General features: G+C 44.3%; 1 protein-coding gene across 1 annotated transcript; it reads left to right on the forward strand.

The window, feature by feature from the left end:
* The first annotated feature begins 5,164 nt into the window (after positions 1–5,164).
* DPRX (divergent-paired related homeobox) lies at positions 5,165–9,908 on the forward strand. The gene is given in 4 exon segments (XM_024979480.2): positions 5,165–5,303; positions 5,306–5,380; positions 9,583–9,727; positions 9,730–9,908. Coding segments are annotated over 4 exon segments (525 nt in total). The 5' UTR covers positions 5,165–5,177.
* The last annotated feature ends 4,159 nt before the right edge of the window (positions 9,909–14,067 follow it).

Raw genomic sequence — 14,067 nt, forward strand, 5'->3', positions numbered from 1 at the left:
CAAGGGACTCTCAAGAGTCTTCTCCAACCCACCACAGTTTAAAAGCATCAATTCTTCGGCACTCAGCTATCTTCACAGTCCAACTCTCACATCCATACATGACCACAGGAAAAACCATAGCCTTGACTAGACGGACCTTTGTTGGCAAAGTAATGTCTCTGCTTTTCAATATGCTACCTAGGTTGGTCAAAACTTTCCTTCCAAGGAGTAAGAATCTTTTAATTTCATGGCTGCAGTCACCATCTGCAGTGATTTTGGAGCCCCCCCAAAATAAAGTCTGACACTCTTTCCACTGTTTCCCCATCTATTTCCCATGAAGTGATGGGACCAGATGCCATGATCTTCGTTTTCTGAATGTTGAGCTTTAAGCCAACTTTTTCACTTTCCACTTTCACTTTCATCAAGAAGCTTTTTAGTTCCTCTTCACTTTCTGCCATAAGGGTGGTGTCATCTGCATATCTGAAGTTATTGATATTTCTCCCGGCAATTTTGATTCCAGCTTGCGTTTTTCCAGCCCAGCGTTTCTCATGATGTACTCTGCATATAAGTTAAATAAGCAGGGTGACAATATCCAGCCTTGACGTACTCCTTTTCCTATTTGGAACCAGTCTGTTGTTCCATGTCCAGTTCTAACTGTTGCTTCCTGACCTGCATACAAATTTCTCAAGAGGCAGATCAGGTGGTCTGGTATGCCCATCTCTTTCAGAATTTTCCACAGTTTATTGTGATCCACATACTCAAAGGCTTTGTCATAGTCAATAAAGCAGAAATAGATGTTTTTCTGAAACTCTCCTGCTTTTTCCATGATCCAGCAGATGTTGGCAATTTGATCTCTGGCTCCTCTGCCTTTTCTAAAACCAGCTTGAACATCTGGAAGTTCAAGGTTCACGTATTGCTGAAGCCAGGCTTGGAGAATTTTGAGCATTACTTTACTACTATGTGAGATGAGTTCAATTTTGTGGTAGTTTGAGCAGCCTTTGGCATTGCCTTTCTTTAGGATTGGAATGAAAACTGACTTTTTCCAGTCCTGTGGCCACTGCTGAGTTTCCCAAATTTGCTGGCATATTGAGTGCAGCACTTTCACAGCATCATTTTTCAGGATTTGAAAGAGCTCTGGAATTCCATCACCTCCACTAGCTTTGTTCGTAGTCATGCTTTCTAAGGCCCACTTGACTTCACATTCCAGGATGTCTGGCTGTAGGTCAGTAATCACACCATCGTGATTATCTGGGTCATGAAGATCTTTTCTGTACAGTTCTGTGTATTCTTGCCATCTCTTCTCAATATCTTCTGCTTCTGTTAGGTCCATACCATTTCTGTCCTTTATCGAGCCCATCTTTGCATGAAATGTTCCCTTGGTATCTCTAATCTTGTTGAAGAGATCTCTAGTCTTTCCGATTCTGTTGTTTTCCTCTATTTCTTTGCATTGATCGCTGAGGAAGGCTTTCTTATCTCTTCTTGCTGTTCTTTGGAACTCTGCATTCAGATGCTTATATCTTTCCTTTTCTCCTTTGCTTTTCGCTTCTCTTCTTTTCACAGCTATTTGTAAGGCCTCCCCAGACAGCCATTTTGCTTTTTTTGCATTTCTTTTCCATGGGGATGGTCTTGATCCCTGTCTCCTGTACAATGTCATGAACCTCATTCCATAGTTCATCAGGTACTCTATATATCAGATCTAGGCCCTTAAATCGATTTCTCACTTCCACTGTATAATCATAAGGGATTTGATTTAGGTCATACCTGAATGGTCTAGTGGTTTTCCCTACTTTCTTCAATTTAAGTCTTAATTTGGCAATAAGGAGTTCATGGTCTGAGCCACAGTCAGCTCCCTGTCTTATTTTTGTTGACTGTATAGAGCTTCTCCATCTTTGGCTGCAAAGAATATAATCAATCTGATTTCGGTGTTGACCATCTGGTGATGTCCATGTGTAGAGTCTTCTCTTGTGTTGTTGGAAGAGGGTGTTTGCTATGACCAGTGCATTTTCTTGGTGAAACTCGATTAGCCTTTGCCCTGCTTCATTCCGTATTCCAAGGCCAAATTTTCCTGTTACTCCAGGTGTTTCTTGACTTCCTACTTTTGCATTCCAGTCCCCTATAATGAAAAGGACATCTTTTTTGGGTGTTAGTTCTAAAAGGTCTTGTAGGTCTTCATAGAACCGTTCAACTTCAGCTTCTTCAGCGTTACTGCTTGGGCATAGACTTGGATTACTGTGCTAGTGAATGGTTTGCCTTGGAAATGAACAGAGATCATTCTGTCGTTTTTGAGATTGCATCCAAGTACTGCGTTTCGGACTCTTTTGTTGACCATGATGGCTACTCCATTTCTTATGGGGGATTCCTGCCCGCAGTAGTAGATATAATGGTCATCTGAGTTAAATTCACCCATTCCAGTCCATTTCAGTTCGCTGATTCCTAGAATGTCGACGTTCACTCTTGCCATCTCTTGTTTGACCACTTCCAATTTGCCTTGATTCATGGACCTGACATTCCAGGTTCCTAGCAATATTGCTCTTTACAGCATCGGACCTTGCTTCTATCACCAGTCACATCCACAGCTGGGTATTCTTTTTCTTTTGGCTCCATCCCTTCATTCTTTCTGGAGTTATTTCTCCACTGATCTCCAGTAGCATATTGGCCACCTACTGACCTGTGGAGTTCCTCTTTCAGTATCCTATCATTTTGCCTTTTCACACTGTTCATGGGGTTCTCAAGGCAAGAATACTGAAGTGGTTTGCCGTTCCCTTCTCCAGTGGACCACATTCTGTCAGATCTCTCCACCATGACCCGCCCATCTTGGGTTGCCCCACGGGCATGGCTTAGTTTCATTGAGTTAAACAAGGCTGTGGCCCTAGTGTGATTATATTGACTAATTTTCTGTCAGTATGGTTTCAGTGTGTTTGCCCTCTGAGGCCCTCTTGCAATACCTACCATCTTACTTGGGTTTCTCTTACCTTGGGCGTGGGGTATCTCTTCACAGCTGCTCCAGCAAAGCGCAGCCGCTGCTCCTTACCTTGGAAGAGGGGTATATCCTCACTGCTGCCCTTCCTAACCTTCAACGTGGGATAGCTCCTCTAGGTCCTCCTGCGCCCGCGCAGCCATGGCTCCCTGTATGTGGGGTGCTCCTTCAGGCCGCCTCCCCCGACCTCGGACGCCGGGCAACTCCTCTCGTTGCCACCCCTGACCTCAGACGCTGGGCATCTCCTCTTGGCCGACCCCACTGACCTCGGACGCGGTGTAGCTCCCCTCGGCCATTCCTGAGCAGTCACAGTCCGGCACTCTCTGCCGATGCCCCTGACCTCGGACGCGGGGCAACTCCTCTCGGCCGCCGCCCTTCGGGCATGGGGTCCTAATCACGATGGTGTGATCACTGACTTAGAGCCAGACATCCTGGAATGTAAAGTCAAGTGGGCCTTAGAAAGCATCACTATGAACAAAGCTAGTGGAGGTGATGGAATTCCAGTGGAGCTCTTTCAAATCCTGAAAGATGATGCTGTGAAAGTGCTGCACTCAATATGCCAGCACATTTGGAAAACTCAGCAGTGGCCACAGGACTGGAAAAGGTCAGTTTTCATTCCAATCCCAAAGAAAGACAATGCCAAAGAATGCTCAAACTACTGCACAATTGCACTCATCTCACACGCTAGTAGAGTAATGCTCAAAATTCTCCAAGCCAGGCTTCAGCAATACGTGAACTGTGAACTTCCAGATGTTCAAGCTGGTTTTAGAAAAGGCAGAGGAACCAGAGATCAAATTGTGAACATCTGCTGGATCATGGAAAAAGCAAGAGAGTTCCAGAAAAACATCTATTTCTGTTTTATTGACTATGACAAAGCCTTTGAGTGTGTGGATCACAATAAACTATGGAAAATTCTGAAAGAGATGGGAATACCAGACCACCTAACCTGCCTCTTGAGAAAACTTTATGCAGGTCAGGAAGCAACAGTTAGAACTGGACATGGAACAACAGACTGGTTCCAAATAGGAAAAGGAGTACGTCAAGGCTGGATATTGTCACCCTGCTTATTTAACTTATATGCAGAGTACATCATGAGAAACGCTGGACTGGAAGAAACACAAGCTGGAATCAAGATTGCCGGGAGAAATATCAATAACCTCAGATATGCAGATGACACCACCCTTATGGCAGAAAGTGAAGAGGAACTAAAAAGCCTCTTGATGAAAGTGAAAGTGGACAGTGAAAAAGTTGGCTTAAAGCTCAACATTCAGAAAACGAAGATCATGGCATCCTGTCCCGTCACTTCATGGGAAATAGATGGGGAAACAGTGGAAAGAGTGTCAGACTTTATTTTGGGGGGGCTCCAAAATCACTGCAGATGGTGACTGCAGCCATGAAATTAAAAGACGCTTACTCCTTGGAAGGAAAGTTATGACCAACCTAGATAGCATATTCAAAAGCAGAGACATTACTTTGCCAACAAAGGTCCGTCTAGTCAAGGCTATGGTTTTTCCTGTGGTCATGTATGGATGTGAGAATTGGACTGGGAAGGAGGCTGAGCACCGAAGAATTGATGCTTTTGAACTGTGGTGTTGGAGAAGACTCTTGAGAGTCCCTTGGACTGCAAGGAGATCCAACCAGTCCATTCTGAAGGAGATCAGCCCTGGGATTTCTTTGGAAGGAATGATGCTAAAGCTGAAACTCCAGTAGTTTGGCCACCTCATTTGAAGAGTTGACTCATTGGAAAAGACTCTGATGCTGGGAGGAATTGGGGGCAGGAGGAGAAGGGGATGACAGAGGATGAGATGGCCTGGATGGCATCACTGACTCGATGGACCTGAGTCTGGGTGAACTCCGGGAGTTGGTGATGGACAGGGAAGTCTGGCATGCTGCGATTGATGGGGTCAAAAAGAGTCAGACACGACTGAGCCACTGAACTGAACTGAACTGTGACATTGAACTACCCCTTCACCAAACCTTATATGTTGACTTTCCCCATTGCTGCTTTGGAGCAGTCTCTCTGAGCTATCTGACATGCTGCCTCCCAGGCTGCAGTGCTCATTTTGCCCCAAATAAAACTTAACTCAGAACTCTCAATTTGTACATCTTTTTTTTTTAGCCAACATCATCCACATTGTGTATGAATATCTGGGCATTTCAGTCGCTGGAGAGGCAGGCTTGACCTGTGGCGAGAGGAAGGGGGAAAATCAGGCTTTTGAAAATGAAACTGACTTTAGCATCTCATTCCTGCCTTTCTCTCTTTCCTAGAAAGTACCGCAAGCACTCAAAAAGGAAACAAACCATGTTCACGGAGAAACAGTTGGCATATTTAAATTTTCTTAAAAATTAAAAAACCCATACCCCATCCTTGGCCTCCAGAGAGAAATGGCCTCAAAAATGGAGCTACACCTAACAGTCCTGCAGGTCAGAAAACAAGCCCCATCTCACCAGGCCACCTCATTTGTTGTTCTTCTTCAGTTGCCAACTCATGTTGCAACCCTGTGGACTGCAGCCTGCCAGGCTCCCCTGTCCTTCACCATCTCCCAGAGTTTGCTCAATTCATCCTCATTGAGTCGGTGATGCTATCTAAACATCTCATCCTCCGCCGCCCCCTTCTCCTCCTACCTTCAATCTTTCCCAGCATCAGAGTGTTTCTCAATGAGTTGACTTGTTGCATCCAGTGGCCAAAGTATTGGAGCTTCAGCTTCAGCATCAGTCCTTCCAATGAATAACCAGGGCTGATTTCTGGGATAATTCCTGAAGCTTGATACCATTGCAATCCCCAAGACTCTGAAGACCCAGACTACTACTCATACCCTATTACATGCTCTCCTAACCTCTAGAGCAAGATGGGCAAAATTTTTTGTAAAGGACCAGATAATAAACACTTGTGAGCCATACAGTCTCTGCCACAACTGTTAAATTCTGCCTTGATAGCAGCATAGGAGCAGCCATCGAGGTTGTGAAAACAAATAGATGTGTCTGTGTTCTCAAATGGGCTTCCCTGGTGACTCAGATGGCAAAGAATCTGCCTGCAATGCAAAAGACACCTGTATGATTCCTGGGTCAGGAAGATCCTTTAGGGAAGGAAATGGCAAACACTCCAGCATTCTTGCCTGGAGAATTCCATGGATATTTTGTGTTCCATATGACTTCATGGACGCATATTAGAAGTTCATATGTTATTGACATGTCATCAATTCTTCTTCTTCTTGTGCTGGTTTTTTTTTTTCTTTCCTCCCAACCATTTCAAAATGTAAAAGCTCTTAACTCATGGGCCATACTGAAACAGATGGTGGATCACAGAATTACCTTTAAGTGGCTTATCTTTAATCTCTCTCTTTATGTCTCCAAATTCCAGCTGCAGTGTTTGTACCATTGCCATTTATTGTTTAGTCATTCAGTCATAGCCCTCCAGGGCTTCCCTGGTGGCTCAGATGGTAAAGTGTCTGCCTGCAATGCGGGAGACCCAGCTTTGATTTCTGGGTCAGGAAGATCCCCTGGAGAAGGAAATGGCAATCCACTCCAGCACTCTTGCCTGGAAAATCCCATGGATGGAGGAGCCTGATAGGCTACAGTCCATGGGGTCACAAAGAGTCGGACATGACTGAGAGACTTCACTTTCACTATAGCCCTCCAGACTCCTCTGTCCATGGGATTCTCCAGGCAAGAATACTGGAGTGGGTTGCCATGCCCTCCTACAGGGGATCTTCTGAAATCAGGGATCAAACCCATGTCTCCTGCATTGGCAGGCAGGTTCTTTACCACTGAGCCACCAAGGAAGCCATGTTTTCTCCCTCAGCTCGGCTCAGTTGCTCAGTCGTGTCCCACTCTTTGCAACCCCATGAATCACAGCATGCCAGGCCTCCCTGTCCATCACCAACTCCCTGAGTTCATTCAAATTCATGTCCATCGAGTCGGTGATGCCATCCAGACATCTCATCCTCTGTCTCCTCTTCTCCTCCTGCCCCCAATCCCTCCCAGCATCAGAGTCTTTTCCAATGAGTGAACTCTTCGCATGAGGTGGCCAAACTACTGGAGTTTCAGCTTCAGCATCAGTCCTTCCAATGAACACCCAGGGTTGATCTCCTTTAGGATGGACTGGTTGGATCTCCTTGCAGTCCAAGGGATTCCCAAGAGTCTTCTCCAACACCACAGTTCAAAAGCATCAATTCTTTGGCACTCAGCTTTCTTCACAGTCCAACTCTCATATCCATACATGACCACAGGAAAAACCATAGCCTTGACTAGATGGACCTTTGTCGGCAAAGTAATGTCTCTGCTTTTGAATATGCTATCTAGGTTGTTCATAACTTTCCTTCCAAGGAGTAAGTGTCTTCTAATTTCATGGCTGCAGTCACCATCTGCAGTGATTTTGGAGCCCAGAAAAAAAAAGTCTGACACTGTTTCCACTGTTTCTCCATCTATTTCCCATGAAGTGATGGGACAGGATGCCATGATCTTCGTTTTCTGAATGTTGAGCTTTAAGCCAACTTTTTCAGTCTCCTCTTTCACTTTCATTAAGAGGCTTTTTAGTTCCTCTTCACTTTCTGCCATAAGGATGGTGTCATCTGCATATCTGAGGTTATTGATATTTCTCCCGGCAATCTTGATTCCAGCTTGTGTTTCCTCCAGTCCAGCGTTTCTCATGATGTAGTCTGCATATAAGTTAAATAAGCAGGGTGACAATATACAGCCTTGATGTACCCCTTTTCCTATTTGGAACCAGTCTGTTGTTCCATGTCCAGTTCTAACTGTTGCTTCCTGACCTGCATATAGATTTCTCAAGAGGCAGGTCAGGTGGTCTGTTTTCTCCTTACCTTTCACCAATACTCTTTTCACAATCTCTTTAGCAGTATTTCCTGAATTCTGCCCCTTGTCTTTATTTCAAGGTCAATGCTTTGTCCTAGATTGTGTAAACACTTTTCTTATCTAACTTAGTGGCCTTCACAAAGCTCTCCTTACCATCAGTTCATCTCCAGTCAACCTTGGAACATGCCATCAGATCAGTTATTAATGGTTTTGCTTAGAAGTTTGTTTTTGGGGAAAAAAAAAATTGTTTAGGGACCGTCCGGTGGTTAAGACTCCACCTTCCACTTCATGGGGCGTGAATTCTACCCCTGGTCGGGGAACTAAGATCCTGCAGGTTGAGCAGTGCAGCAAAATATATATATATATATATATATATATATATATATATATATATATATTTTTTTTTTTTTTTTTTTAAGGGATTTCCTTGGTGGTCCAGTGCTTAAGACTTCACCTTCCAATGCAGAGGGTGCAGGTTCAATCTGGTCAGGGGCCTAATATCCCACATGCCTTGGGGCCAAAAAACCAAAACATAAAACAGAAGAAGAAAAAAAGGAAAATAAAATAGAAGAAATATTGTAACAAATTCAATGAAGACTTTAAATACGGTCCACATCAAAACATCTTTGTAAAAAATTTGTCACTTAGCCTTTAAGGTCCTTCATGCTGCTAAGTCGCTTCAGTCGTGTCCGACTCTGTGCGACCCCATAGACGGCAGCCCACCAGGCTCCCCCGTCCCTGGGATTCTCCAGACAAGAACACTGGAGTGGGTTGCCATTTCCTTCTCCAATGCATGAAGGTGAAAAAAGAAAGTGAAGTCGCTCAGTCATGTCCGACTCTTAGCGACCCCATGGACTGCAGCCCACCAGGCTCCTCTGCTCATGGGATTTTCCAGGCAAGAGTACTGGAGTGGGGTGCCATTGCCTTCTCCAAAGGTCCTTCATAATCTGACTCAAATCCTTTTGTTTTAGAATATAACTTTTAAGTTTACATGTTTTTTTTTTTCAACTTTACATTTTCAAGTACAATTTTCCAGGCAATTTAAAACAAAACAAACCAAAAAAGGAAAACAAAAACAAGTGATGGTCAGACTTGGCCCAGCGGTGGACCGTGTACAGATATCCGTGCTATGGCACCCCCTAGTGCTGACCACTTTGCTTTCCCATACCTTGCCTTACCTTATAATTTAAGCTATAGTTTTTTCCAGAAATCACGTAGGGACGAGAGAACTGGGCCGTAAATAAGGCTGAGCACCTAAGAATGGATGCTTTCGAATTGTGGTGCTGGAGAAGACTCTTGAGAGTCCCTTGGATGGCAAAGAGATAAAACCAGTCAATCTTAAACGAAATCAACCCTGAATAATCAGAAGGACTGATGCTGAAACGGAATCTCCAATACTTTGGCCACCTGATGCAGAGAGTAGACTCATTGGAAAAGACCCTGATGCTGGGAAAGATTGAGGACAAGAGAAGAAGGGGGCGACAGAGATGGTTGGATGACATCACAGACTGAATGGACATGAGTTTGAGCAAACTCCAGGAGATAGTGCAGGACAGGGGAGCCTGGTGCTGCAATCCATGGGATCCAAAGAGTGGGACACGACTTAGGGGCTGGACAACAGCAGCAAATATCTTGCTCTGGGGGTTCAGATCCTTGCTTCACTTTCTGTGCCCATAGCCTCATTCCTGCTTCTCCCTGGCCATAGGTTGGCAGGGGTTCCACAAGCCAAGATGTGGAACAAGAGCCGTCCTCAGCTAGAAACATCAATTAAATGATTGAGTAAAATAAAAATGCTTCTGAAATCCTCTCCTCAGGATTGGTTCAAGAATTGTAGAGTGAAATCCAAGAAAGCCAAAGATGAGGATTTCCCATCAGAACAGCGAAAAGTTCTACAGCCATTCGCTGAGGTCATGGTCAAGATCGGCTCCGCCAAGGAGAACGTGGTTGCACCTCCAAGGTCCTCTCTGGCGCCACCCCTGAATCCCTAGTTTGTGCAGATCCTCTGATACCTTCCTTCCAGCTCAGCATATGGCCTGCCCTGAAGTCTCTCACAGACCATTCACTGGGCCACAAAATGGTCCACTTTGGCTGTTGCCAAGACCCGAATATATACTACCTCTATCCCATTGGAGAATCCTGAGCTGTCTCTACAAACCTCAATTCTAATTCTTTGGGCTCTTTTTTTTTTTTTTTTTTTTGCCACAAAGCTCTGTGAGAAGCTAGGCCCAGAAAGTCACATGTTATGATATGTCATGATTCCCATCCCAAGCTGGAATCAAGATTGCTGGGAGAAGTATCAACAACCTCAGATGTGCAGTTGACACCACCCTTATGGCAGTAAGCAAAGAGGAACTAAAAAACCTCTTGATGAAGGTGAAAGAGGAGAGTGAAAAAGGTGGCTTCAAACTCAACATTCAAAAAACTGAGATCACGACATCCGGCCCCATCACCTCATGGCAAATAGATGGGGGAAAATGTCCTCATCACAAAAAAGAAACGAGAATTGTGTGATGGGATGGAGATGTTAACTAATGCCATGGCAGGAATCATTTTGTCATTTATAATTATATCCAATCACCATGCTGTACACCTTAAACTTATACAATGTTATATGTCAATTACATCTCAATAAAACTGGAGAAACAAATTTTAAATAAAATCTGTGTATTTTATTTTGCATAATTTATACCTTGATAAAAAATAAATATATAATAGGACTAGTAAGGACAGTTATCTTTTTTCCTGCTTCTTTGTTTTGATTTTGTTTCTGTTTTTTTTTTTTTTTTCCCTTCAGTATTGTTCAGCTAATAAGATTTAGTCATGAGACTTTCCCGGTGGTCCAGTGGCTAAAACGATGTGCTCCCAACGCAGGGGGCCTGGGTTCAGTCCCTGGTCAGGGAACTAGATCCCATGTGCCACAACCAAGACCCAGCACAGCCAAATAAATGGACAAAAATTTTAAAAAAATTAGTTGGTGTTGGCTTTTCTACTTCCTACACTTTGGTCACCTCCCCAATTATTTTATATCTGATGACAACCCAAATATCTCCAGTCTCCCAACATTTATGTTTCTTTTCTCTTTTGCTCTTTTTTCCCCCTTCTCCCTCTACTTTTCTTAAGACAATGGAAGGGACTTCCCTGACAGTCCAGAGGTTAGGACTCCCAGCTTCTACTGCAAGGGGCCGAGGCTTGATCCTGGTTGGGGAACTAAGATCCCACAAGCTTGTGTGGGGCATGCCTGCCCACCCACAAAGACAATGCAACACTGGAAAATCTTCCAAAGAGTTCTCAGGCTCTTGATTCCTTCCTACTAACCCCTCTCCCTGCATGTTGGGCATTTATGAATACAGTAAAGCGTGATCGACAAATCATGTACTTTGACATGAACCTGTAGGATTTTGTACTTGCTGTTGTTGTTCAGTTGCTCAGTCATGTCCAACTCTCTGCGACCCCGTGGTCTGTAGCCCGCCAGGCTCCTCTGTCTCCACTACCTCCCAGAGTCCTCCCCTATCTCCAAGAGGTTGCTCAAATTCGTGTCCATGGAGTTGGTGATGCAGGTAGCATGTGTCAGACCTGAACATGGCACTCTTGCAGGTAGACACTGATAGCCCTGCGCACCTGTCTCACAAATGCATCCTACATTTGTGTGTCTACAGTGCTGAAGTTTTGGGGTTAATTTTTGTGTTTTTCGGGGGGGGGGGCGGTGAACTATAGTTGATGTGCTGAGATTTTGTCATTTCTAATCCACACAGGAGCTTCATAACAGTGAGTGGGCTTCACCTCCCTGCTTTCCAGCCCTCTCCTCAATGTGTACTCCCCACCCGCAAGTTCCCTCTTAGTTGCAACCCTGCACTAGAGGTGGCCTAAGAGAATTCCAGTTTCTTTCTGTCATTCTCTTTCCCACCAGAGGCAACCATTCTAACATGTTTCGTGTTCCTCATTCTGCTGTGTGTGTTTTTACGTCTGATGCATGTTCAGTGGCTCAGGCATGTCTGACTCTCTGCAACCCCCATGGACTCTCACCAGGCTCCCCGGTCCATGGGATTTCCCAGGCAAAATTACAGGAGTGGGTTGACATTTCCTTCTCCAATTAATTATACATATACAAATTTTAATATGTATACATACATATACATGTATACATTCAGTGGACATGAACTTGAGCAAACTCTGGGAGGTAGTGGAGGACAGAGAAGCCTGGAGGAGTACAGCCCATGGAGTCACAAAGAGTCAGACGTGACATGGTGACTGAACAACACGTACACATGGACAGGCATACCTCCCTTTTCTGCCCTTTGGAGATACTGCATTTTTTACAAATTGAAGGTTTGCGGCAACCCTAGGTTATCAGATGGTTGTTAGCTCTTTTTTTTTTTTTTTTTTGCTGTCCTGGGTCTTACTTGTGGCATTCAGGATCTTTGATCTTAGTTGCGACATGCAGGATCTAGTTCTCTGACCAGGGATCAAACCCAGGCCACCTGCACTGGGAGCAGGGCATCTTAGTCACTGGACCACAAGGGATGTCCCAGCATCTGGTTTTTGGTAATAAAATGCTTTTTTTTAACTTTTCTTTTTATTTATTTATTTGACTGTGCCAGCTCTTAGTTGTGGCATGTGGGATCTAGTTCCCTGACCAGGGATCGAACCTGGGCCCCCTGCATTGGGAGTGCAGAGGCTTAGCCGCTAGACCACCAGTGAAGTCCCAAGTGCTTTTAAATTAAGGCGTGTATGTTGTCCTTTCGGACAGAATGCTTTGCACACTGAATAGACTACACTGTAGTGTAAACACAACTTTTACATGCCCTGGAAAACTAAAACTTGTGTGACTCTTTATTACTGTGTTCTCTGTATTGTGGCCATCTAAAACCAAACTAGCATATCTCAAGATACACCTGTATTAGCCCTTCACTTTGAGTCATATCATTTATTTATTTAATTATATTTAAATGTATTTATTTTTAATTGAAGGATAATTGCTTTACAATATTATGTTGGTTTCTACCATACATCGCCATGAATCAGCCAGAGGTACAGGAATGTCCCCTCCCTCTTGGGCCTCCTCTCCCACCTCCCACCCCATCCACCTCTCTAGGTTGTCACAGAGCACTGGGTCTGAGCTCCCTGGGTCATAGAGCAACTTCCCATTAGCGATCTGCTTTATACATGGTAATGGAAATGTTTCAATGCTCCTCTCTCAATTCGTCCCACCCTCTCCTTCCTCCACTGTGTCTACAAGTCTGCGTCTCTGTTGCTGCCCTACAAGTATGTTCATCAGAACCATCTTTCAAGATTCCATACTTATGTGTTAATATATGATATTTGTTCTCTTTCTGACTTATTTCACTCTGTATTAAAGGCTCTAAGTTCATCGACCTCATTGGAACTGAGTCAAATGCACTCCCTTTTATGGCTGTGGGTCATACCATTTAACTGATATAAAAAGGGGACCATTTTTCTGCACTGGAGAATTGTCAACATGTTGGTTTTGGTTGATTGTGTTTTCAGTTGAAATGTGAATCCATCCCTTATATTCATGATGAGCTGTAGTTCATCTAGAGGCTTGAGGACTTTCTGATTCAGCTTTTCATGAGGACTGTGTTCTGGGTGGTGTTCTGTGTTGCCTGTTACAGCACACGGGGTAGCACAGGATATCTGGTTGTCCCCCAGCAGTAAGGGAAGAACAGCAATCAGGTGATGTCAGCCTCTTTCATCAAAGTTTCACCTAACAGAATCAGTCACATTCAGATCAGATCAGATCAGATCAGTCACTCAGCTGTGTCCAACTCTTTGCGATCCCATGAATCGCAGCATGCCAGGCCTCCCTGATCATCACCAACTCCCGGAGTTCACTGAGACTCACGTTCATCTGTCCTAAATCTGATTTCATTAGAACTTGCAAGACAGTGAAAGTGAAAGTGAAGTCGCTCAGTCGTGTCCAACTCTTTTTGACCCCATGGACTGTAGCCTATCAGGCTCCTCTGTCCATGAGCTTTTCCAGGAAAGAATGCTGGAGTGGATTGCCATTTCCTTCTCCAGGGGATCTTCCCAACCCAGGAATTGAACCCGGTCTCCCCCATTGCAGGCAGACGCTTTACCGTCTGAGCCATGAGGGAAGCCCTGCAAGACAGTGACTTTGTCTAATTTTATTCATCCTCCTCCATCTAGTTTTAAATTCATTTAATAACTTTGCTACTCAATATCTTGATCTCCAACTCTCCTTCACTCTACTTCAGTTGCTCATTCCCACAAACAGTCCTCCACTTCATTATTACCAACATCTTCAATGTCTATAATCTCAA

This window comes from Bos taurus, chromosome 18, assembly GCF_002263795.3.
Source record: "Bos taurus isolate L1 Dominette 01449 registration number 42190680 breed Hereford chromosome 18, ARS-UCD2.0, whole genome shotgun sequence".
Lineage (NCBI taxonomy): Eukaryota > Metazoa > Chordata > Mammalia > Artiodactyla > Bovidae > Bos > Bos taurus.